The sequence below is a fragment of the Gambusia affinis genome, linkage group LG11, assembly GCF_019740435.1.
Source record: "Gambusia affinis linkage group LG11, SWU_Gaff_1.0, whole genome shotgun sequence".
In the NCBI taxonomy this organism is placed as follows: Eukaryota; Metazoa; Chordata; class Actinopteri; order Cyprinodontiformes; family Poeciliidae; genus Gambusia; species Gambusia affinis.
In genome coordinates, this window is record NC_057878.1 from 28810229 (window position 1) to 28835912 (window position 25684).

Below are 25684 nucleotides of genomic sequence, written 5' to 3' on the forward strand. Positions count from 1 at the left end.
ACTAATGTAACATCGTGCTTTGTGCATGAATAAAATGAGCTTGAACAGACCCTCATCATGGAGAATGCAAGAAGAAATGCATATGATGCAGCTTTCAAGTTAAAATCAATCGAGCCGATAAAGAAGGAAACAGAGACAGAGGAAGAAGACTTCCATGGTTTCAGTGCACAGGAGGAAGAGGATGACGGCTCTCCGTGACTTTTAACTGTATGTTATTTAAACCAGCCCTGTTAGTGTTGTTTTGTTATATTGCTGCTGTTCAGAAAGAAAAGCTACAGCATATTATTAAAACTTTAAAAACACTTTCTATGTACCGTCTTTCTTTGTAAATATCTCATGTTTCAATGTAGGAACATGCGGCTTATGTATGTACAAAATGTGTTTCCTTTAAAAATGTAGGGGGTGTGGCTTATAATCAGGTGCCTCTATAGTCCGGAAATTACGGTAAATAAATTATTGAATTTATTTAATTATGTGGCCAAAACATTAATAAATAAATTTTAGTTTATTAAAAATTAATATTTTTTATTTAATAATTTATTTAAAATCATTAATGTGTTCTCATTGTCACATATACAGAGGATTTGTCCTGACCCTCCGAGCTCCTGGAGGAACATACTGAAGGTCTCTACAAGAGCTGTGTGAAGCTGACACCCCACCCACGTCAAAAAATTCAGCAAATAATCTGAATGTTATTGCTCCGTTTGTGCAGGTTTGTGCCGTTAAAATTTTCGTTTGTGCAGTTTTGGTTTCTGAGATATTAAAAATAATTTTTTAGGTCATCTAGAGTTCACCATCCCCCCCATATCGCTCCAAAACAAACCAAAGTGGGCTACTTCTTTTAATTCTTCAGATTTTCAGCTGTTGTACAATGTGTACCTTTTGTTTTGAACTTCAATAAAGACTTAGAACAAGAAAAAATGTGTCTCATTTCAAGTAATGTTTCAAGATACCAATGTTTTCTCACGAACGTAGCGTTCTCTCCACAATAATTGAATCCTGCTAATAAAGGACATGCAGCCTTGACTCTAACGTAATGTGTATAACCTGTTCAACTGTGCTTTGATTTCGGAGGTGGTCTGAACAATTATATTGTTGACGTACTGTCTGCTGATTATGCAGCAAACGTGTAAAAAATATACATTAGCCTATAACGGTTCAAAAAATAGAAGAAAAAAAAAATCCACAGCCAATTTGCTAGTTGCTTGAGCAAAGTTTTTGCAGAGTAAAACGGAAATGTGTCATTCGTTCAAAGTTCATCCAAGTAATGTACTTAATATTTAGTAAATATATTTTCAATGCAACGACTTTCATTTCATCCAATTTCTTACATTAAATGTGTATGGGCTTCAAGGATTTTGAAAAGCTCCACATGTTTTGCGAACTTTGACATAGTTCTCACGCAACTGGGATTGGCTCCATCCACACTGTAGTGAGCCCCCTCCCCCATAAATTTATACCACAAAAAGCTGAATATAATGACAAGTTTTCATCATCTGGTAAGAGGAATTACACAATTTTAAAACCTGGCACATGGAGTCATATAATTAATGATCTGGTTTGGAAAAAGTTGAAAAGCACTTGTACATTTGTATTCCAAAGAGCAAAAGTTTATCCAACTGTCACTAGTAAGTACATTGACATCACAGGTTTCTGTAAAGAGTGTCAAAGTCGTGTTAAAATGACATGTGACAGAGAGCCAACGGTCAACAGCCCAATGGTGCTCCAGTGTTCCATTGAAGGCGCCGACATCTCGCTGCACACTGGCCAGTCCAAAAGATTCATGTCAGGAACCCTTCGTGCACAGATTTCAGAAGAGTTGTGTGAGGGCAGGATGGAACCATCTGTATGGAGGTCAGCAAAGGCATCAGAGTTGATGGATATTGGAGATCCCGAGCCAAGTCACCTTCCAAACCTGGCAACCTTACGAAAAGCCAAGCAGGAGAGAAAAGATTTGGAGTTAGGCGACAAAGACCCTGTTCTATCTTTGCAGTTATTAAAGTATAGCACACCCAACAGAGGCAGTATAAGAGATATTGGTCTGGATAAATTCTTTTGTCACTATTGGAGTCAAACTCAGATACATGTTTATAAGGCACTGACCAAAAAATGTCCCTCAGTAGTTTGCTTTGATGCAACTGGTTCAGTTGTCAGAAAACTGACAAGACCAAATGGTACATCTGGCCACATCTTCTTATACCAAGGTGTTCTGAAGGGAGACAACTGTTGGTAAACTGTCAATCTCTGTGTTAAACACCTGCGCCTTCGATGCCTTTTGTCAGTGCTTATGCTGTACTTTCTGTGACAGCTCTGCATTTCAAAATGTTGTCATGAATAACAGTGACAACCCTCTCCTGCAGCTGGTGAAATCCATAACTACAGATGGTGTGACCCCAAGGACATACTTGCAGAGGGCAGATCTGCTTAGTTCAATGTTTGCAAAAACACAGTTAAGGTCTGGCACTCACCAAATCGATGCACAGTGCAATATTGCCACTGTTATTGGGAAGACAATGAGAAATGTGTCAAGTGTTTACCTCTCAAAACACTGCTCTTCACAATACTGCCACCTAAACAAAGGAATGACCAGGGAAGTACCATTTGTTTCACCAGACATTTCTGTCCTGAAGAATTCTGGTATGGCTCAGCTTCACACTTCCATAGAAAAAGGACTCTTCCTTCCACAGTCTCCCTGCCTCAGACCACTGCAGAATGAATCAGAATGTCCAGCAGAATTAAAAACAGGAGCCAGCACTTCAGGAAATGCTCTCTGTGCAGGAACCGTTACTCACAACTACAGTATCGGAGAAATAGCATGGATTGACACAGACCTTCCAAATTCAACTGAATTTGCTTTGAGTGAATTTCCCTCCACTATGGTTCTGCAAGGAAAAAAATTTACTTTGAGAGCAGTCGTCGCTTTCAGGGGAAGCTTGACCAAAGATGGACTGGGACATTACACTGCATACTGCCGGAGAGCTCCATTTGTGTGGGAGCTTTTTGATGACCTGGCAAATGTTGTGAAGACAGTGTCTGAAAAGAAGAAAATACTGCCACATGCAGTGTTATACACAGCAGATCTGTGAGGGGGGGAAAAAAGGACGAGAAAGTTTGAAGACCAGACCAAAGGCAAAAAGTTTCATGCCATGTTTACATACTCCTGACCAGAATTTATTTTTTTCCTTTTTGCGAGTTATTATGGAAGCCCATTTCCACCATGAAGGAAAAAATAAAAGACCAACAGGAAGTCATAATTTTGACTTTAAAAGTCATAATTATGAGATTCGAAATTATGACTTTGAATTTCAAAATTATGACAGTCCTAACTTTGACTTTAAAAGTTGAAATTATGACTTCAAGTTGGTCTTAGTTTTTCTTTAATGGCGGAAATGGGCTTCCATATTATGACAAATGTTCCATATTTTGACTTTCAACAGTTTTGAAGCTCTGCCTAAATCTCAAATGAAAGGAGTTTTCTACTCAAGACAGGAGAAATTTCAGATTATCAAGGCACTGTTTGTTGTTGTTTAAATTGTTAAAGTTCATTGTTCAAATCAACACAGTTTCTTATTTGACTGTATAATTAAATTGCATTTTCAAAATAGTCACTTTCATGGTTCACAGTAAAGCAAAAAATTTCTTGTTTGGAGCAAAATGGGGGCGGATGAAGTCATCGGCCAAAATGATAGCTTTTAATATCTCGAAAACGACAGTTGCACAAACAAAAATTTCAACTGCACAAACCTGCACAAACGGAGCACTAACGAACTAGAAAATTCCTGAAGAAATTTAACTGGGGCCTGCCAAAGTGTGCCCGTCGGTTTGGACCCAGCGTTCTGATGCTAAAAATTTGCATCAATGCTAAGCTTAGCTTAAAAATTCAAAAGAAGCATGTGGAGAATCACAAGAATGTTGACTAACATGGACATGTAACATTCAGCATGATAAACCTAAGTGAATCAGCTAAAATTAGCCAAAATGCTAATGTTAGCATGAATGCTGTCAGTAGCATGTGGGGCATCACTAGCATGTTGTCTGTACCTGACTTACACCATTCAGTATACTAAACATGGCTAAAACTACAGAAAAAAAGGTGATAGCTTATTTAAGCTTTAAGGCTAATGCTAATGAACTGCCTTGCTGTGCAAGGCAGTTCCCTAACCTGAGACAAAACAGATAATGCAGAATCATATTAGTGTTAGTTAGAACTACAGATATGGCGTTTTTGTAGTCCTATTTATTATCATTAGGTCAAAGGTTAATGCTATTGCACTGACTTGCTCATTAGATCTAATGAGCCCTGCATTGAACTGTTCAATGTTAATGAACTGCAGGAAGGCAGTTCATTAATATTTACTTCATAATAGAGACAAAGAAAAAATTTTAATTAAATAACCCACACACACAACAGATCACAGTTTAAATATATATTGAACACGTGTTAAAGATTTCTACAAGGATTTTACAGGTAAAGTTTACAATGAACTAAAATTACAACATTTAAAGAAAACAATAAATTTGAGAATCTGATGCCTCTTGTCAAGAAAATCCGAGATCATCCCACTTCCCCATGCTGGAGATTTTAGTTTAACAGTAACAATAAATAAAGTTATCTTTAAAATTAATTACTCAAGTAAAATCTAGACCCAACATTAGACTTAAATGTCAATAAAATCAATCTGGTTGTGTGTGTTGTTTCTGTCTCCTGCAAACTTTGCTTTAATTCTACTTTTTTCTATTTAATCATAAGAAATCATAGTCAAGACAGAGAGAGTCATGAAACAGGAAAAGCAGTTTCCTGGAAAAAGAGGAAGTAAGTTTCCAGCCTGCAGATTTATAAAAATAGTTCAGACTATTACTTAGCATGAAAGTTTTAAAGAAAGAAATCTAAATATTGTAATTGGATAAGATTCAAAGTAAAATACTTATATTAATATTGGTTTGCTTGTAATAATACTTACACTTACCACTTACATTAGTGGGAACTCTTACAGGTAAAACAAGTAACTGTAACTTTGATATCAAATAATAAGAATCATGGATTATTCTTGGTTTCTTTACAGAAAACATTTGTAATAACTCACATTAAGATTATAATAAGAGTAACTGATAAATTATGGTTATCATAACATTATAAACGAATGATAAATCAGAGAAGTAAAAGAAGTTATAAATGTGATTTTTACTCTGAACTTGAAATAGTGTAAAAGGTGTAACTGCAATTAAAGATCACTGATGTGTTGGAGGTAGATAGTAGGTGAAAGGTTAGGAGAAAAAGGGGAACTAACAGGAGAGCAGAGATGGTCAACGCCTTATTTGGAAACAGGTTGTTAAGCAACCTGAGACATTAGCACAGACATCAGGACACAATGTCTCTAAGACAGTGATGGAGATGAGATCATCTGTCCAAGCAGTCAGCCAATGAAATAAGCACAGCATCAGTGCTAGCCAATGCAAATGAACCAAAAGGGTGGATGAACCCTATAAAAGGTGGGTGCAAAAGAGGAAACTTTGGTTGGATCCTCCAGGCAGCTTCGAGTCAAGATGGAGATGGACAAAGAACTCTGCAGCTGAAGAAGAGCCGGGGCCACAGAGCCGAAGACTGTCCTGTTCATGGGGACCAACCCGTCTGCCCCGCAACATGTGGCTTCAAATCGCACTTCTCTCATCAGCTGGGTTCAGACCCCAAAGACGAAGATGAAGACCAAGGTAAAGGCAAAGGCAAAGAACAAAGACAAAGAAGAAGAACTGATGCCTTCCTTTCTGCCAGCACCCAGGTCCTGTGTGACCTCACCATCCATGAGGAGAAGAAAGCTCATCAGGCCTACAGAGATCCCTGCCTTCGTCGACCAACATCCTCCTACAGCTGCAACACCTCCTTCATCATCAGGCCAGGTCTGGGGTTCGAAAAGCCAAACTCTGTCCGTCTCTCTCAAAGGTTCTCTTTTTAGTTCTCAGTGTCAGCATTAGGGAAAGATAGACTAGATGATTGATTTTTCTTATTTGATTATTGCTGCTACTGAATTAAGCTGTACTGACCCTTGCAAAATTGCCTTACTAATAAAATATTTAGCATAAAGAAAATCTAAAAGATGTTGTGGACATTCAATTAATGAGTCACCTTAAAGTTCTTTGATGGTTGTAAAATAGCTCTGATGTTTGATTCTGGAGAGGAAGAGCTGGAAATGTTTATTGGTTCCTGATAGCCCAAATTTAAAACATCATCCTTGGGACTTGCCCGAGTCACTAAAACCTACCTGGTTCAGTAACAAGAGCAAATTGTAATAAAGAGAAGGAGCGACCGTTAACAGGTGTGTTCTGTGAAACTAGTTGGCTGCAGGCTGATCAGTCTGGATGATTCACAGAGAGAAGAAGGGTGGGACACCTGGATGGAGGTCGTCAGAAACCAGGCGAATCGTTTCTCGATGCTTAAACAGAGTTTACTTCAGTTCTGGGTAAATCTCAGCAGATTTAGGAAACTCAATTAACCCGTTAGACGGAGAGCTGGTAGCATCTCCCCTCTCAGAAGAGGAAGTAGAGAGTGAGAGAGTAGAGAGAGAAGGAGGGGGGATGTGGCGCAATAACACTCTGCAATAAAAAATTTTGCTATCTTTTTTAATTTACACGTGTCCTGTCTGGCCATGTGGCACTCAGGGTTGTTGCCTGAGTGTCAAGGTGAGGCCCGACAGATTTACTCTCACAAGTGAAACATTATGGCTTTGCCATGATGATCCTCTTGTTATAAATATAAAACTTTTATAACTATACACATACATGAAAACATATTTGAAACTATAATCTAATGTGACATATTACAGTCTCTATAGTATAAATGAAACTATTTTAAATATATACATACATACATACAAGAAAAACATACATACAAGAAAAACTGACTGCCTTGCACAGCAAGGCAGTTCATTAGCATTAGCATTTTATCTTAAATAAGCTATTAGCTATTTTTCTTACTTATTAGCCATGTTTAGTATACTGAATGGTGTAAGTCAGGTACAGACAACATGCTAGTGATGCCCCACATGATACTGACAGCATTCATGCTAACATTAGCATTTTGGCTAATTTTATTTAGTTTATCATGCTGAATTGTGCCAGTCCATGTTAGTCAATATTCTTGTGATTCTCCACATACTTCTTTGGAATTTTTGAACTTAGCTTAGCATTGATGCTAATTTTTAGCATCTGAACGCTCGGTCCAAACCGACGGGCACACTTTGGCAGGCCCCAGTTAAATTTCTTCAGGAATTTTCTAGTATTAAAGAGACATTCTATTGGGTGTAAAATAATAGGTGCCTCCATGCAATGCATGGAGGCAATAGGAGAGCAATGCTCTCCTTATGCATTGCTATGGGGCCGGCCCCAACTAGCCCACTTTGGTTTGTTTTGGAGCGATATGGGGGGATGGTGAACTCTAGATTACCTAAAAAACAATTTTTAATATCTCAGAAACCAAAACTGCACAAACGAAAATTTTAACTGCACAAACCTGCACAAACGGAGCACTAACAAACTAGCCCACTTTGGTTTGTTTTGGCGCAAGATGGGGTGACGGTGACGTCATCGGCCAAAATTATAACTTTTAATATCTCGAAAACGAAAGCTGCACAAACGTTTCCAAATTTCAACGGCACAAACCTGCACAAACGGAGCACTAACCATTCAGACTATTTGCTGAATTTTTTGACGTGGGTGGGGTGTCAGCTTCACGCAGCTCTCAACAAGGGGATCCATTACTTCCCTGACTGTAGGAGCCATTTAGCCTTTTTTGTGTTTATCGCCACCAGGGGGCATATTTCATTTTGAGTTCTGTGTCTAATGGTGGATGGGTTATTTAAGGACAACCATGACTGTGTTCAGGTGTTGTTGATAAGAAGGAGCAACAGTTTTCTACTGTGTTTTTGGTTAAGGTTCGATGTTAGAATGTAGGTGAATTGCAATGGAAATAGCAACGATGGACAGCATGCAAACAATAAACGACTTTATTATAAATCAAAATAAAGACTGGCATCCGGAATTCTTAATAGAGCACACGTTAGACCAGACCTGGGCATTTTAAGGCCCGCGGGCCAGATATGGCCCGTTGGGCATCCCTGTCCGGCCCGCGTCCCCCCAGTCAAAACAACACACCGTATTTTCGTGTGCATGCGACACAGCTGTCTTTTATTTTGAAAGGGCTTGACGCACCGTTTATGAATGCACGTACGTAAATGCTAACGCACAGCAACAGGTGATGCTAGCAGCCGAATACACGATCCCCACAAAATGTCATCTCACGGTAAAAAAAGAAAAGTTGATTCCGAATTCTACATTTTTAACAAGGCATGGACAGCGAAATATTTCTTTATTGAAGTCAAAGGCAAGGCCGTGTGTTTAGTTTGTGGTGCGCAGGAGGCTGCGTTAAAGGAATATAATATCCACCGTCACTACGTGACCAAACACAAGAGATGCAAGAACTTTTCAGAGAAAGAGCACGTCACTGAGTCGTCTGTACTCGTAGCCAAGTTGCTCAACAAACACTTTTTACAAAACGCCTGGCATCTAGAGGAGCTGCAGTCAAGGCAAGTTTTGTCATATCCCACAAGATTGCTAGGAAGAGCAAACCTTTCTCTGACGGAGAGTACATTAAGCAGTGCTAATATGTCCTGAGAATAAAGACGCTTTTGAGAACATCTCCCTCTCCCGCCGCAAACGTAACGAGAAGGATTGAGGACATCGCGACGAACCTGGTGCTGCAACTGAAAGACAGCGTGAATGATTTTGAGTACCGGTATTTTTCCCTGGCTTTGGATGAGAGCTGTGACATACGGGACACTGCCCAGCTGCTCATCTTCTTAAATATTTTATTACAACAAGAGGTATGAGAAAATGAATAATGAGTAAAGATTAAATTTGAGTCATTGCTGGATCGGCCCTCCAACATATTTCAGATTTTTCATGCGGCCCCCTGAAGAAATTAATTGCCCACCCCTGCGTTAGACCAACGCTTCAACAGTCAACGACCAATTCAGGATTTTAGCCGTTACATTTAGGTAGAAAACTGCCTCGTTTGGAGGAACCACCAATCCTTCTGCATAAAACCGCACCGAGCGATCGGGAATGGAGACGCAGAGGGGCGAACGGGACATCGTTCCGTGCCTCTCCTCTGCATTCTTACGTTGCTGTGATAGTTCAGGTATTTTCTTAACAAACTTTTTATACTTCTTCATAAGCTTAGCAGATGGAGTTCGGGGAAAAAGGTTGCTACTGGTAGCACCATCTCTGATGTAGAACTTGTTCTTTGTACTATTCTTGTGCTTCATTTTAACGATTTGATAGATGTTTTCTCCACAGATGGCAGACCGAGGTTCGATGTCCACTTCAATCACAAACTTGTTAGAAGATGTTCTATTTCTGTTCAGAACCTCAACAAATCGAGGAGTTTTAATACATTTATGAGCAGCATCTTTGTGCTCGTCCTCAAAGTAAGAATCAATGGCTGATTTTAGGTATTCTAGGTACTTTTCTTTGTCACCAACAGTAACTCCCACTATCTGACCATGAGGTTTGTCTATTATTCCAAAATGTATGGTACCATTGGTACGACTATTCATGCAGGCAGCTGCAAACCGAATGACCTCACTGGTGAACTTCTCCTCTTGATTTTCATCAGATGTATTGATAAAAGCTTTAAATTCATGACAGGGTTCAATAAGGTCTGAGGCACCTGATTCTGGGACACTAAGAATGCTGTCCTTTATATATCTGGAAGCATCGTCGCTTCTACCGAATGGATACGGCTGGCTTGAGCAAAATGTCTGATTATCTCTTTTTAACTTATCTCTAAAATACATAATAATTTTATGTACAAGTTTCACAACCTGTTCAATTAAATCTGATAGCTTTAAATTATAGATTTGTTCTTTAAACAACCTATCCACATTCTTCAGTTTGAGGGCCCAGTCTCTGACTTTAAACCAGTTTATGATCGTCGATATCCAGCCCCAGATCTTCATCCTGAAATATAAATAAAAACTAAAGTAAGTCTTTCTGTTCTCCAAATTAAATTTCTGCATTTAAAAATAAATCTAGATGAATTAATTATCCATGAATTCTGTATTTCTTCTTAAAATTAGAAGTTTAATGGTTTATGCTTGTATGTGTGTAATTTAAAATAACCTTCAATGGGCACTTTGCACCTACGGCGCTGACGTAACATCCGCATGCGCAAATGCGGCTCATTTTTTCCGCTTCGAGTGACGGTGACCACAAGGAAAGACAAAATTGTATTTCAAAAGCAGTTTAAGCAATACCATGAACACTGTTGTGTTCCACGGTGCACAACGTCTTCCAAATATAACGGCCGTTTAAGTTTTCATGGATTTCCAAGCGAACCTGACTTAAAAAGACAATGGCTTGTAAATATTTGTCGCGACAAATTCAAGCTAACACCGCATAGCAAAGTTTGCAGCCTTCACTTTTTTATTATATGTTTATCAAAATAACACATTTAAACCTGAACATTCAGCTGAAGTCGAACTCTAAAAAATTAACAATGCTGCCCTACTTTTAAGTTATGGGGCTTTTTGCTTCCTCATGCTTCGGAAGCAAAAAGCCCAAACCATAATCTCCGCTGTTACTTGGTCTGTTTGACACTAACGACAACAAACACACATGAAAGCAATACATTTAAAAACAAATACAAAATAACGTAAGAATATAGTCTGTTAGAAAGAATAACAATGTTTAGATATTTAAATAGCACAGTTGTATAAGTAAAATGTCCGAGAATACTGCCTGTAGGAGCCATATATACATTTTTGGAGCTTAATACAAAATGTTATTTTGTGTTTATGAGAGTTTAATTTTTTACTCTGCTATTTGACTAATTGGTTTATGAAAGAAAAAAGTACTTGCTCATTGTAGAAGTCTGGCACCTTGAGAGAAACACAGACTTTTGACTGTCACTTTCTATTTGTTTTCAATCTGTTTGTTATTTTTATTTTCTTTTAAGTTCAGTAAAGACTTAAAGATGACCGTTGGATTCAAGACCTTTTTTTTTTTTTTTTGAAGAAACGTGTCGCGCGTACAAAAGAGCTTTAAGGGGCTTCACATGTATATATATATATATATATATATATATATATATATATATATATATATATATATATATATATATATATATATATATATATAGACTAGTGAGGCTTGCCGCACTTACACTGCCTATTAGCATAAGCTAAAGCTAATGTTAGCCACGAAGTTTAAAGAACTTTAAAGACTCACCTCAATATCCATGAATGTATGACGATAACACCTATTTCCAGTTTACTTGATGGGGCTTTACATTCCTCCTTACAAATACGAAGTACATCCTTAATTGTTAGCTTCGGCAAGCTGTAAAATAATATCTTTAATAGACCGGGAAAAAACGAGCCACTTTTCCCCAAACGCGGAAGCTGAGGTGCAAAGAGCCCATATTTGTTTAGAGGTATTGTTTTCCAAAGAGCTCACCGTATTTGGTGGTACTTCAGATTCAACAATTTCTAATATAGTCTTTGTGCTTTTCCTTGAAAATTTAAATCACAAGTGATAGGTACAAAAAAAAAATAAATATTTAAACAGTTATTGAACACAGAAAACAAAACTTCATACCTTCTCCAGCGGAATCCGAACAAAACGAGCGCGAAGGAGAGAGTGGGAAAACCCTTTACAGCTATAATGGTATGATCCGTTCATTTGCCTTTTTAAACCCCGAATTGACACTCAAAACAACAATGCATGAACTTAATATATTTAACAGTAAAGATAATAATTTACATTTTCATTGGCAACACATTAAATTTGAATAAAAATTATAATTTTGAAACAGGAACTTACCCGCTGTTTTGCAATGGATCTGTCGTCTTTTCAAAATAAAAGCTGCAGGTGTTATGCCGAGAAACTCATACCTACCGAGAATTGCATGCCCTGTCGCGGGATCGCGCATCGCCTATTGATGAGAAAACAGACTGAAATATGACCAAAGAGGAAACTTTTAAAGATATTCGTAACATTATCACGTTTCTTAACCATGTAAGCCCTAAAACGGTGGGTTTTATTTTACAGATTAATTGAAATAAATACGGTTTTTACACCTTTATTGAGACAAATGAGTCCAACGTTTTTCAGTCATTGTCTGATGAAAATGTTCTCCGCAGATAGTTTGAAATTGACATCAATAGGTTAATATTTGAGGAAAATAGAGAGAGAATGCAGATATCAGCAGGCTAATAATAGGGTTTGCCAAAATAATGCATCCCCTGGTAACTTGAAGAAATAAAGAGTTAAGAGGGATTTCACCTTTTCTACGTAATGACCCCTGTTTTCTGAGCTACTGTTTCATATCGACAGGACAATAAACAGGGGACGCAAATATTGACAGGCTCAGATTAATTTCTGATGATTTTTTTTCTGATGAAAATGTTCTGCATAATCATGGGCCTCTGTTTTGTAATGCTTTAAGCTATTATGGTGTTAAAAGAAAAATCGGGGATTTTCAAACCATCTGCGGAGAACATTTTCATCAGACAATGACTGAAAAACGTTGGACTCATTTGTCTCAATAAAGGTGTAAAAACCGTATTTATTTCAATTAATCTGTAAAATAAAACCCACCGTTTTAGGGCTTACATGGTTAAGAAACGTGATAATGTTACGAATATCTTTAAAAGTTTCCACTTTGGTCATATTTCAGTCTGTTTTCTCATCAAAAGGCGAGAGTTTGGAGCGATGCGCGCTCCCGCGATAAGGCATGCAATTCTCGGTAGGTATGAGTTTCTCGGCATAACACCTGAATAGCTTCTCACGTCACAATCTAGTGTAATAACATCATACTGCAAACAGGAAGGGACAACAGGTTTTGTGAGAAAATCTGTCCCCCTGTGTCAGGAGGTGTCTGATGAATATGTTCTCCGTTTCTTCTTTTAACACCATAATAGTTTAACATATGAGAAAACACAGGTCCAATATGTAAAACATCTGATATCACCCTTAACTGTCCAGTTTAAATAGGAGGGGATGCATATTAATCTTTTAAGCCTGCCTATAAATGTTTCCCCTGTCTGTTGTCATATTGATATAAAACTCAGGATTGGCAGGGTTGTGTTCCGCAGAGTATTTGTAAAAACTACAGGACTTATGACCACTACATTGATTCCAGCTGCATTTATGATGTTTAATAAATACAAAGACAAAATTCTATGCTCTTAATAGAAGCTAGATACATTTTACATCACTGATTTGAATATTTATCCTTTTAGTTTTAAACTTTCAAAGTAAGTTATATTGTTTACATCAAGTGATGTCAGACCATTTTTTTCAGTAACAAGTAATCTTGACGCGTTACTATTTCAAATCCAGTAGTCAGACTATAGTTACTTATCGAAATCACTTTACGTTAGTATTTTCTTTTGTATTTTATTTCCTCTACACATCTTGAGGAGTGACCACCGTTTCTATGCGACAGTATCAGCAGCAACAAACATGAAGAATGGAGGGAGATGTGCATTTTGTTGCTGGAAAAACAGGAACTAATTTGAGTTTCGCTCGCCAAGTCCGATCATTATAAGCAGCTACCGGCTTGTTTTTTTTTAAAGTCGCTAGCACATTTAATGAGTCGCGGGCATCGGCTTTTGGGCTTGGAAATATAAACTCCAGAATTTGACATCCAGGTAGTTTTAGTCAGTCTCTCTCTGTCCATCATTTCCTGGATGATCCGTCCCGCTGTGTCTTTGTTAATGTCAACTTAATATATTACCTCTGAATGACGTCGAGCTTCACGTTGCGCTCCAGAAAACTGCAAACATCGAGACCAATATGAACAGCGCAATAAACGTGAAAACAGCCACGAATGAACGAGACCGTAAAGTTGTGCAACTAAACGCCGTTAAAATTATTAATACTAAGATAAGCATCACAAATCTGTGCAACCATCTGAGTTGTGGAGCTGCTGGAGGAGCTCTGTGCGCTGCACTCTGACAACAAACGCAGTAACGCAGAACCTGGAGGCTGGGGCCGGGGGCGGGTCTAAAATCCAATTTATAGTTTTCCAGACAATACAGGTATAGGGAGACCAGGTATGGTTGTAACACTTTTTGCTCCAGCACCTTTAACTCACAGAATTGTTGAGCTAGAGTTTTCAAATTTTTATACAAAATACCCACATTTGTCTACTACAAATGGCACCAATTCAGACCTCTGCAAGAATATCACAGACCTCATGAGTTCATGTCAAATACATGGTGTTCCTTTGTTACAACCTACCCCACTACCGAGGTAGGTTGTAACACCTGCTGGGGTAAGTTGTAACAATTAGACAAAAGAAGCAAAAACAGAGGCCACACCATGTGATATGCTTTAAAAAGAGGTTTACTGAATTAAAAGAACAATACAAGAACAATGTTTCTCTTTCTGTGACTGACCATAACTCAAATATACTCTGTTTGTGTGCATGTGTGTAAATTATTCTACTAGAACAAACTTCCTTAACATGCATGATGTATGCTTAATGAACACTGAACAAGCATGTAGATCTAACAAAAAACAATGTCAATGTGTTTGTGTCTATGTGTGTGTATCCTTAATCAGAGTCACAGTGATGACAAACGAATGATGGTAGCCCAGAAGTGCAGGCTTGGTGGGCCCAGAGACTGCATAGGGCACATTTTACCCACACTTCCTGTGGCTTTGAGTTGCCAAATGGCTCCATACAGACAACACAAAAATATTCATCGTCTGAGGACTCAGAATCCTCAGCATTGGCTTTTAACATTTTCTCGGCAGGTTTTCTCTCCTTCCTCTTTTGCTTGCCTTTAATCTTTGCAAAGAAACTTTTCCTTACATTTTTGATTCCTCTCCTCTGTTCTTCTTCCATCAGTGCTTGTTTCACTGGTGTGTCACTGAGAATTTCAGATTTCTTTTTCTTCCTGATCCTGCCAGTTGTTTTCCTTGGCCCTGCTTTTGTAAATGGCCGCATAGCCAAAGGATTGAATGCCTGACCAGGAGACACTCCCGAGATGCTTGGCTCATCTGGAGCACAGGACATGGTCACATCATTAACTGGAGAGCAGCCAGAAGTAGTAGTCTCCAGGTGAGTTGGAGGAAACTGCAGCTGGAAAGCTCCAGATGTCAGTGATGTACCTGGGACGGTCAGTGACTTGTGAGGGTGCATAGTCACACTCCTCAAAAATGTCAGGCTTGAAGGGCCAAATACCTGTGGATTGGAAACCGGCTTGAATGTTTTTTGGTGTTGCAGCTGCAGGCAGAGCAGTCTTCACAATACTTGGAATATCATATATCGTCATCGTCTTGATTCATCTGCATCCAGGCATCACTTGCGGCGTTCACCATTTTCTTAAATGGGCCGTAGACACTGTGATCCAGTGGCTGAAGTTTATGGCTACAGTGGGGTGGGGGTAAGGTAAGTAGCACTATTCCCTTTTCTTTGCAGAAATCAATAACTTTAACAGATATATGTGAACAGTGATTATCCAGCAAAAGTAAAACCTTCTTCTCTGGGCTCACCTTTGTGTGTTTTGCAAAATGAGCAAGGAATAAGAGGAAGTCTTCCTCTTGCATCCATCCTGAGGCGTTACCACTTCCTGCACTCCCTGTTGGCCCACTCTGAATGAAGAGTTCCTTGTAACGTTTACGGGGGAATACAAAGAAGGGAGGAGTTGCATTTCCCAGCGCTTGCACAGCGCATGCTACTGACACGAGCACACCTCTCTCACCTGATGTCATCACACCCACCTGCTTGACTCCACGACAAGCAACAACACGGTCTGGTGACTGGACTGTTGTTACACCAGTTTCATCTACAGTCCATATATCGCTCCCGTCGAAGTTGTATCTCTCAATGACCTGTCCAAGGCTGTTGAAAAAACCTTCCACATTTGGGCGGTTAAAACACTTCCTCCTGCACCTCAGAGAAGACTTTGTTGCTGCTCCAATAACCTACACTGGGAAGATCACTGGACCCCTGTTCTCTCAGCTTCTGCAGTATCTTCTCAGTGTTACATGGCAGATCCCATGCGCCTTCCCAACTGATCTGACTGACTTGCTCTTCTTTGTGACCTCATCAGATGCCTTTTTTAAAACATCTGCAGGCACACCTCTATCAGTCTTTCGTATCCACTGCCTAGGCATTCTGTAAAATTATTAAAATCAAAATGTTCTTAGTTGTATGTAAGGGGATGGTTGTAACACTTTTTAAAGATGTGTTACAACCCACCCCAACCCTGTCAGCCATGTTTAGCTACCTGTAGTAGCATAGCGGTTTGAAATTAGCACTGGAAAATGCATCACATTTTGCCTGAGAAGATGCAGTTTCATCTAATGCAAGTCATATGGTTTTATCTGCAACAGTATAAGTACTAAACAAAATATAGTCATGGTCAAAAAATGTACTTTCTTACCTCAAAATCAGTTTTTTCTCCTTAGTATCTGCATGTGCCTGTTTCCAGCCTTGACAATCACAATATGGGATTGGGGAGGAAGCGGGTAAACACTGAAATGATCATGTGACTCCTATCTTATCCCTGATTGGTGGAACTGGTGGTGTTACAACTCTCCCTATGTTACAACCATACCCGGTCTCCCTACACACAAATTACTAAAGTTTTGTTGTACTGTTGTAACCATTAAACAATCTCCTCTTCAGTTCAACCTTATCAGTGGAGACACATTGTTGATGTTACCATTATAAAATAGCTGACAATTAAATATTGGCAAAGATCAATGTGATTTTCACAGCGTTGTTGTTAGCAGCTGCTGAAAGTAACTAAAAAGTTACTTTTAATGTAACTTAGGTACTTTATAAATCAAGTAGTCAGTAATATAACTAAGTTACTTTTTCTAGGAGTAATCAGTAGTCCGATTAAAGTTACTTTTTCAAAGTAACTATGCCATCACTGGTGACATTTGACCTGCCGTTAGCTTCCACCAATCAGAGGACTTAATCTTTTCCTCAAACCTTTATGAGGTCACAAAGTCTTGTTTTTTTGTTTTCATAAAATGCAGAAAATCAATATTTTAGCCTTTTTAGCCTTTTATGTCACTGAGACAACAGAGTCTATGTTCAAGAAAAAAGGAGAGATCCATGACTTCTTATGGAAATTATAGTTAAATTATTTACCAAGTCCTAACATTAAATAAACTCCAGAAAATAACAAGCATAATGTAAAATTATATACTGAATATTTTTACTTTGAAAATAACTAAAAGACCTTTACTGGTTACATTTATGATCTCTCCCGTTTTCTACTCAGAACCTCAGATCCTTATGCAAAAGTTTTCTTCTACTTCTTTGCTTTAGAAAAAATATTTTAATGTAATGCACAACATTAATGGAATAATGTTCAGTAATGTTCCTGTTAGGACAGAGAACTGACATTTCTCTATTTTCCATCTGTATCCAGGCTGTGAAAAGATAACCATTGTTAATATTGGTCCAGTTTTACTCATGAAACTGGACCAATATGTAAAAATATGCTGGTATCAATGTTGATGGCGATATATTGTGCATTCCTCACTGAAAATGTTGTGTATTACATAGTTCAGATGAGGGTTTCCAACCAGTCCTACCTTAGAGCTCAACGTGGCTGCCGTCCACACAAAGGCTCAAATGGTTTAATTACATTTGACTCATTTAAATAAGACACATTAATACTTCACATTGTAAAGCATCAGTTGGTGAACATGTTGCACAGTGTTTGAATGTATAATGCAGAAAATGATTTTATTGGCTTTCGTTGCTAATAGCATTAGCATGATCACAGCAGGATTTCCACCAGACTGGCTGATATCATTCCCAGTTCTCTACTGGGGTAAATGGAGCAAACCATTTACCCGAGTGGGATAAAATCAGAAACTAAAGTGAGGACAGAGGAGAATAAACTGTAATGTTCAGTAAATGAATAAACTCTTCAGGATTAAATCATCAGTGACTCATTTAGCAGCACAAAATTCTTCCTCTTTTTCACTATTAGTGTCTCTGACTGATGGCTGTAGTATCTGCTACAGCTGATGGAATAAGATAGAAAACATGAGTGGGGTCAGAGGTCAGGACGTCAGAGCTTCAGCTTCCCGGCCAGCGGGCTGCTGGGATAGAGCCTGGAGAATCGGCCCAGGGTCCAGATGGGGAAGACGTTTCTGTAGGAGGTGTAGCTGATGGCGCAGCTCTTGTTGAACACACCAGAAATGTTTTCCTGAAACGCAAAAACAAACGTTGGATTTGGTTTTAGCAGAACGACGATCAGAATCAAAGAGGCGTCGATTCACCTGAGGCCAGTCTCCGTTGAGAAGCTGCTTCTGGACCAGCAGCTGGACTCCTCTCTCGATGGCCTGCTGGTCAGGATGTCTGCAGAAACACAAGGAAACCTTCAGGAACCTTCTGAGCTCCGCCCTGACGTCCAGCTCGGTGCCTCACCTGACGGCCATCAGTCCCAGCAAAGCCCAGCAGGTGTTGTGGATCTGAGCTGCGGCGCTCTGGACGTAGCGCCGCCGCTCACACGACTCGAAGTCCTCCCCCCAGCCTCCGTCAGACATCTGGTGCTGCAGCAGGAACCGGCACGCTTTCTGCACCTCCACCGGAACGTCTCTGGTCACAAAGAGGACGACGGTTAGAGTCAGAGAGCCGAAGAGGCAGCACAGGGGAGTTTGTCCGTCTTACTAAAAGTTTTCACATCCCTTGAACAATTCTCAGTTTTGTTTTGTTGAACCCAAAGCAGTGAGTAATGAGCTGATGATGCATGATTTTATTACAAATAATCACTTCCACACAAACACACGGTGTTGAAGTGATGCCAACTCCCACCTGCAGGTGGCAGTATTTTACTACACTGCTGTGAAAAAATATCACAAAATCTCTTGCAAATGTTTTTAAAGTAGCACAAAATAATCAGTAACTATGACTGCAAAAAATAAAAATAAATCACTAAAACAATTGTTAAAGTCAATTATTGATTTTATTGTGGCCACATTTGATAGATCTGAAAATAAAAACAGGAGAAACTGTTGAGGCTAAACGCTCACCTGCATTTTCATCCCATCCAGTCCCAGCCTGTAAGAAACACAAACAGCTGCTGAGCTGGGCGGTTCTCCTCCTTACTCTCTATGTTCTACGTTCCCGATCAGAACCTTCCCGATCAGAACCTTCCTGATCAGAACCTTCCTGATCAGAACGTTCCTGATCAGAACCTTCCTGATCAGAACCTTCCTGATCAGAACCTTCCCGATCAGAACGTTCCCGATCAGAACCTTCCTGATCAGAACGTTCCCGATCAGAACCTTCCTGATCAGAACGTTTCTGTGGGTCTGGTTCCAACTGACCACAGGTAGTCTGGGATCCTGGAGACGTGTTCCTGAAACGCGGCCGACGCGGGGCCGTCCACGTACCAACGAACCAGCATGTTGATCGTCTTCGAGATCTGATAAAAACATGAAATCCGTTTCCTCAGAGGTCTCAGGTCAGACCAAACGATTTGTCCTCACCGGCCCGATGCTGATGCACTTGGTGAAGCGGTCGTCGGCCTGGATGTGGTCGTACAGCTCTCTGACGGCCATCTTCCTCAGCGCGACGCTGTGATGAGCTTCATACAGGTTCAGCAGCACTGCAGACAGACACACTATGAGGCCAAACAGCTGGGAGAAAAACGCCTTCATGAAGGAAACATCTGGAGCAGCTCAGTGCCAGGATGACCTTTGACCCGATGCAGGAAGTGGGAGACAGATGGATTCTGGCTACAATAATAATAATAATGTGGAAATTTCCTTCCCATGCTTGAAATCCTTCAGTTTAAGCAGTTTTCTGCTGCATCCTCTGTGCACAAAGGAGCGTAATCACAGATCCTTCCTCCCAGCAGCTGGAAGAATATAAACATTTAACTACTTGAAGAATTTTAACTTTAACACAGATACTGTACTTTATTAAACTGAGAGTTTGTAAAATAACCAAGTAAATTAGCCCTTTAAAGTTTATCTAAGTGCTACAAACATTTTCTAAACTAATAAAAATTAGCTTTGCTGTTAGCGGATTAGCACATCGTTGGCGATGAGTTAGCCAGGTCAGAACGTCTCCAGACTTCCTGGTGTCACATCAGTGATTTTCTACTAGAACCAGAACCTGGGCGGTACCGCTCCACACGGTTATGACTGAGTTATGGTCAGACGGTTCTTACTGTAGGCGGCAGAGAGCAGCGTGCTGTGAGGGGTGTACAGGTCGCAGGCGGCCACGTTGTTCCTCTGAGCGATCCAGTCGATGGAGGCGAAGTCCTGGACGAAAAGCTCCTGCAGGAAAAACACAAGAATCAGTTTGTGGAGCGAGTTGGCAGCGATTTAACCGCCTGCTGCTTCCCTCCTGCTTGTTACTCCTACTGCAGCAGTTTTGTTTGCCGTGTATTTTGGTTTTTTGCGTTTTGTCATTTGCATCTTTCATGTTTCTGCAGCGTTTCGTCGTTCGCTGCACATTTTCATATGGTCACTTTTTAACTAGAAACAAGTTATTTAACTGAAAAGGTGTAATTCAGACATAATCACATGTTTAGGAAGTTAATAGGAGTTTAATTTGGACTTTTGGGGAAAAACTGAAGTTTTTGTTTTGAGATAAATTAAAGGTTTAATGAATCACAAACTGATGATGAAAAACGAATGATGAAAATTCACCTCAGGTTTATTTTCTCCAAGTGCTGCAGTTCAAAACAAAACTCTATCTAAGATAATCCAAATAAAACCACAAAAATATTGTGTAAAACTGTCTTAATAAATTCAAATTCAGTGCAGAAAAACCTGGTTACAGTTTGACTGTCTCAGGAAGTTTGAGTTTTAAAAAATATTCTCTGTAATGTAACATATTTAAATCTGATCATTATGTGGGGTCACCTGTCGAAGGCTGAGAATTAGAGGGTCTTCCTCTGCCGACAGCCTGACAGCGTAGCAGTAGCTCATCGGCAGGTAGACCTGGCGGCAGTGGCACCACAGGGTGGATGGGTGGGCCGGCATCCAGGAGGGGAAGAGCCTGGAACAACCAGGAACCGACTGAAAACGACCCGATACTGAAAACGACCCGATACTGAAAACGACCCGATAATGGAGAACACATCAGTAACCAGGCAGCCAAAATGCAAAGTAAAACTGTCTGCCTTTAAAGCCCAGAGCAGAGTGTGACCCACCACATCTCTGGCAGCAACGTGTTCAGTCCCTCCCAGCTGTAAACGTTCAGAACAGCCAACCAGAACTTCCCCCACGACGGGATCCCGACGGCGCCGCCTTGAAAAACACACGGAAAACACCAACGGTTCATCACAACGTTTACATCTTAAAGGGAAGCAGCAACTGGATCTGATCCAAACCTTTGCTGTGCAGGTTGTCCCGAGCACGAACCAGATCTGGATCATCAGGATCCACTCCCAGAATCCTCAGAGACGTGTAGCTCAGCGCCGTTCCAAACACTGTGGATTTATCTTCAATGTGTCTGAGGCAGAAACACAAACTTTTTAAAGATCTTTTGGACTTCAAGGGACAAAATAACTCTGTCTCTTCATCCTCAATGCCTGAATGGCCTTTAGTTCTTCCTTTGTTAGGCGGGTCTGCAGTTAAATGGCCACTAGATGGCGCTGTTTCAAGATAAAAGCCTGGTGTTGACTCACAGCCCCCAGCCTCCGTCTGGCAGCTGAACGGAGCGCAGGTATCTCACCATCTCCTTCCTCCAGGCCTCATGCAGACGAATCTTAGCAACATGACACGTGATAAGGAGACCTGGGAAACAAACACAGGTACAAATTAAGGCTTCATCCACATCAGATGTTTAATCTGCTTTTATCAAACTCGACTTAGTTTGCTTAGAAAGTCCGGTTCGTTTGTCCTGTGAATCCTGATTGAACAAAAAATCAAACTCTGTTCTGCCTAAAACCCTCAGTCTGGGTTCGAATGGATTCAAGCAGGAAGGGGACTGAAGCAGGGCATTCTGGGTAAATACAGCCAAAACAAACATGCTAGCCTGGTGCTAGCAGTAGAAATGGCTCGTGGTCTTCAGCCAAAGACAAAAGTGAAATCCTCCAAAGGCTAAAATCAGACGCCTCCGTTTTTGTTTACATTTTGTGAAGGAGGAAGTTGTTCTCATGTCTCCTTCAGAGGTTTTTATGTTTTTTCCTTTAGGAATTTGTTGTGCAGCGCCCCCACAGGTGAGGAGGGGAACAGGTTGCTCAAAGGGTTTGGATCGTTTTACACAGAAAACCGTATCAGCTGGAAATGTAGCAAAGTTGAAGTTTGGTTCTCAACCCAACAGAGTCTCCTGAACTATCAGGTGTGGAAACTGTGAATGCCAGGCTCCAGGATGTTTCTGCTCCAGGATGTTTCTGCTCCAGGATGTTTCTGCTCCAGGATGTTTCTGCTCCAGGATGGTTTCTGCTCCAGGATGTTTCTGCTCCAGGATGTTTCTGCTCCAGGATGTTTCTGCTCCAGGATGTTTCTGCTCCAGGATGTTTCTGCTTCAGGATGTTTCTGCTCCAGGATGTTTCTGCTCCAGGATGTTTCTGCTCCAGGATGGTTTCTGCTCCAGGATGTTTCTGCTCCAGGATGGTTTCTGCTCCAGGATGTTTCTGTTCCTGTCTGCCAGGTGAGCTCGTTCACCTGGGAGCAGGAAGAGGGGTCCACCGTAGTCCCCCGCCCAGTGGCCGTCCTCAGCCTGGAGTCGTCTGTAGAAGTTCATCCCTTTAACTGCAGCATCCAGAGCCGTTTCAGAGGCCGAGGAGTCTGACACAAACCGACTCTGTGGACAGAAACCAGGATCAGACCTCATTTCTTTACAACACACCTGCAGCAGCCAGACTGGCTCCAGTTCTTTGGGTTTCTCAGGGTTTTATTTGGATTTTGTTGTATTTACAATCAATAGTCCAGTTTCCCTTCACTCAGATAAAAAGCTAAACCTTCAGGAACCAGAATAGAAACCAAGCTCTAGTTTCCTAAAGCATTGACAACTGAGGCCTAAACCCTGAGAGTTACAGCCCAGTTAATAGAGTGAAACGTGGAAAAAGAGAAAAAGACTGAAGACCTACGATGTCCAGACCCAGAGAATGAGCTTCCAGCATGGTCTGCTCCCTGCTGGGCGGCTCCTGGTCGTCCACGTAGCTCCAGGTCTGCCTGCCCTCTTCGTTTCTCAGCCTCCAGCGGCTCAGGTCTGTGGCCGGCTCCGTCCTGAACGGCCCGCCTCGCCGCCGCAGCTGCCTGCCACAAAAACAACAAACTGCAGGTCAGATTCTACCTCAGAAACTACAAGTTTCTACAGAAACACTAACAAGTAGCAGGAAATGGTTCTGCACCAGGTGCTGCCGATGTATCATCAGTGCATGAATAATGTGTGTGATGTTATTAAGGGACTGTTGTCCTGTTTTCATGAGTTGTGGGTTTAGCCTTTGCATGCTAACAGGATATTCAGTCCCTTTGATTCCACCGGCCCATTAAAGACTGGGCCAGTCGTCTCTTTAGTGTAAAACTTTAGGTTTTTAAACAGCATTTATACAAAGTTGTGTTTAACTTTCTGTCTCAATTATGCTTTTTAATCTGAAGGCTGAGATTCTGACATGATGGGTCCGATTATCAGGACCCATATCAGGAAAACATGGGAGGATCACATGTTACTAATGCTGGATCTATAAATGGGAGAAAACAGAATCTGTTCAGGCTCAGATTTCCAAAAGGGACAGATCAGGACTCAGTTTCAGCCTCACTACTTTCATGGAGAAAAGTGAACAACCAGGAAGTTCTTCCACTTGGATTATTCAGAGGTTCAGAACCAGAAACAGACCCATGCCTAATTTTGATGGCCTAGTCAAAGCCCTCCCTGTCTCAAGTGATGAAGCTCTTTACAGTTTCTGCATCACTACACTTGTCACATATTGACACTTTATGGACAGATTTTAAATATAATCTATCAAATAAACCTTGTTATACTGTGAAACTGTAAGTAGTTTGGTTTTAAGTTTTTTATGTGTTACAATTAAACTCCAGAGTCACTAACTTCATTTAAATAGAAAGTAAAACAAATACTCACGTTCCTTTGGACATTTCTGCTGATAAACTCAGAAACTGGGTTCTTCTGAAGGATGTGAATGAAGTTCGTCTCCCGGTGCTGAAACTCCACCTGCTGCTCTTTTCCTGGGAGTTGTAGTTCCCACAGCGCCGCTCTCCGGTTCAATGAACACAAGATAACACCACATTTCCCATGAGCCCCTGCGGGGAGCGGCCTCTCAGGCGTTTGCTGCTTGGTGAATGTGGAGAGACATGAGCAGAGACTCCGCTGGCCAATCACAGGCGGGCTGGGCGGAGAGGGGGCGGGATTATGTCGAGTTTGACCAATGAGATTCCTCCTGAGGTAAACACAACACATGTGCTCATTGTGGACCCGATGAGGCACAAAGTTCAGTCTTATTCTATAAATGAACATATTATCAAGGCTTTTAGTTCTCTTAGTTATGTTCTGTTTACATTTAATGAATTTAGGACTAGAATATGACATGAGAATAATAAAAACAATAATACAGAAGTGCGGGTTCAATAAAAACCTGCTTAATGGTTGATGTGTTAAAAAAAAACTTTAAATCTGACTAACAAGAGAATGCTGATTCTAGTTTAAACATTTAATTTCAGTCAATTACCAGTTAAGAATATAATATAAAATATAAAATCTATAATAATTGAAGGAGCTATTTCTCTATTCCCAGTTAAATCTTAGAATTTAGATTATTTTCTTTATTTTTATTGCCTTATTTTCTGGTTAATTTATAATTGGACATTTTGTTTAATTCTAGTTATTTAGAATAATTTTTTGGCTAGTAATTTACTTTATTAGTTAATTAATTTCAGTTTGGGATATGAGTGTTTCACATATAAATATGGAGGGATTAGGTAGCTCCTTATGCACATGGGTGGTCACATGGTTTTATACCAGTCAGTCAGTCAGTCAGTCAGTCAGTCAGTCAGTCAGTCAGACAGTCAGTCAGTCAGTCAGTCAGTCAGACAATCAGTCAGTCAGTCAGTCAGTCTACCAGAGCCTGGTCATAAACACAAGGTTTGCCATAAGAAAGGGAAAATCTGCCACTTGGTGAGAATCGTTCTCCACTTCTTTGATCTCCTCGATGTTTCCTGCCTGAATATTATTTCCACTGTCAGACTGAACATTAACCATGTTTTGTTTCCTCTCTGTCCTCCAGCAGCTCCTGCAGCAGCAGCGACTGATTAGATGGAGACGTCTCAACCATCTTCATCTCCAGAAAACAATAACCTCTGAATCCCACTGAACTCACTACAAACACCAACAGAGGACTGAGATACTGGATTTGTTTCTTTGTTCAATTTTAAATAAAGCTTGTGAAATCCAAACAAATAACTGTGTTCAGTTTTTCATTTCATCCACAGTGATGTTCTGGGTCTGGACAGTCAGTCCTACTAATCCACCAAGAGGAGAAACCAGAGAGACCAACGTTCAGTCAGAACAACGTTTGGTACGACAGAACCTGCATTAGCTTAGGCTATGAATGTTATAGTGTTATAACACTATAACATTGTTATAACACTATAACATGTATGTATGTTATACAGAAACAAAACTGAAGTTATAAACTAGAGATCAAGCCTGAAGTCTGGGTGTGGTGAT

At 40.3% G+C, this 25684-nt stretch overlaps 1 protein-coding gene and 1 long non-coding RNA gene across 3 annotated transcripts; both read right to left on the reverse strand.

Moving 5' to 3' along the window:
- Positions 1-1517: 1517 nt before the first annotated feature.
- On the reverse strand, positions 1518-3266 carry LOC122840183. Of its 2 annotated transcripts, none has more exons than XR_006372177.1 (2): positions 2104-3266; positions 1518-1915 (listed from the first exon to the last, which is right to left on the reverse strand). It is a non-coding gene; the product is annotated as an uncharacterized LOC122840183 (long non-coding RNA). The 2 variants fall into 2 exon arrangements; XR_006372176.1 differs by having other exon boundaries at positions 1518-1923.
- A 14384-nt stretch (positions 3267-17650) lies between these two features.
- lss (lanosterol synthase (2,3-oxidosqualene-lanosterol cyclase)) lies at positions 17651-24238 on the reverse strand. The gene is made up of 15 exons (XM_044132731.1): positions 24083-24238; positions 23088-23256; positions 22663-22801; positions 21681-21789; positions 21384-21505; positions 21204-21300; positions 20914-21049; positions 20214-20322; positions 19528-19646; positions 19366-19463; positions 19069-19096; positions 18799-18850; positions 18464-18701; positions 18316-18394; positions 17651-18242 (listed from the first exon to the last, which is right to left on the reverse strand). Exons 1-15 carry the CDS (start codon positions 24094-24096, stop codon positions 18105-18107), a joined length of 1647 nt encoding a protein of 548 aa, XP_043988666.1. The 5' UTR covers positions 24097-24238; the 3' UTR covers positions 17651-18104.
- Between the last annotated feature and the right edge of the window lie 1446 nt (positions 24239-25684).

Coding starts and splice junctions, on each gene's coding strand:
- lss (XM_044132731.1), bottom strand. Junction 21,301..21,383: donor GGACAACCTGCACAGCAAAG/GTTTGGATCAGA, acceptor GTGTTTTTCAAG/GCGGCGCCGTCGGGATCCCG. Junction 18,243..18,315: donor TCAACGGAGACTGGCCTCAG/GTGAATCGACGC, acceptor TTTGCGTTTCAG/GAAAACATTTCTGGTGTGTT.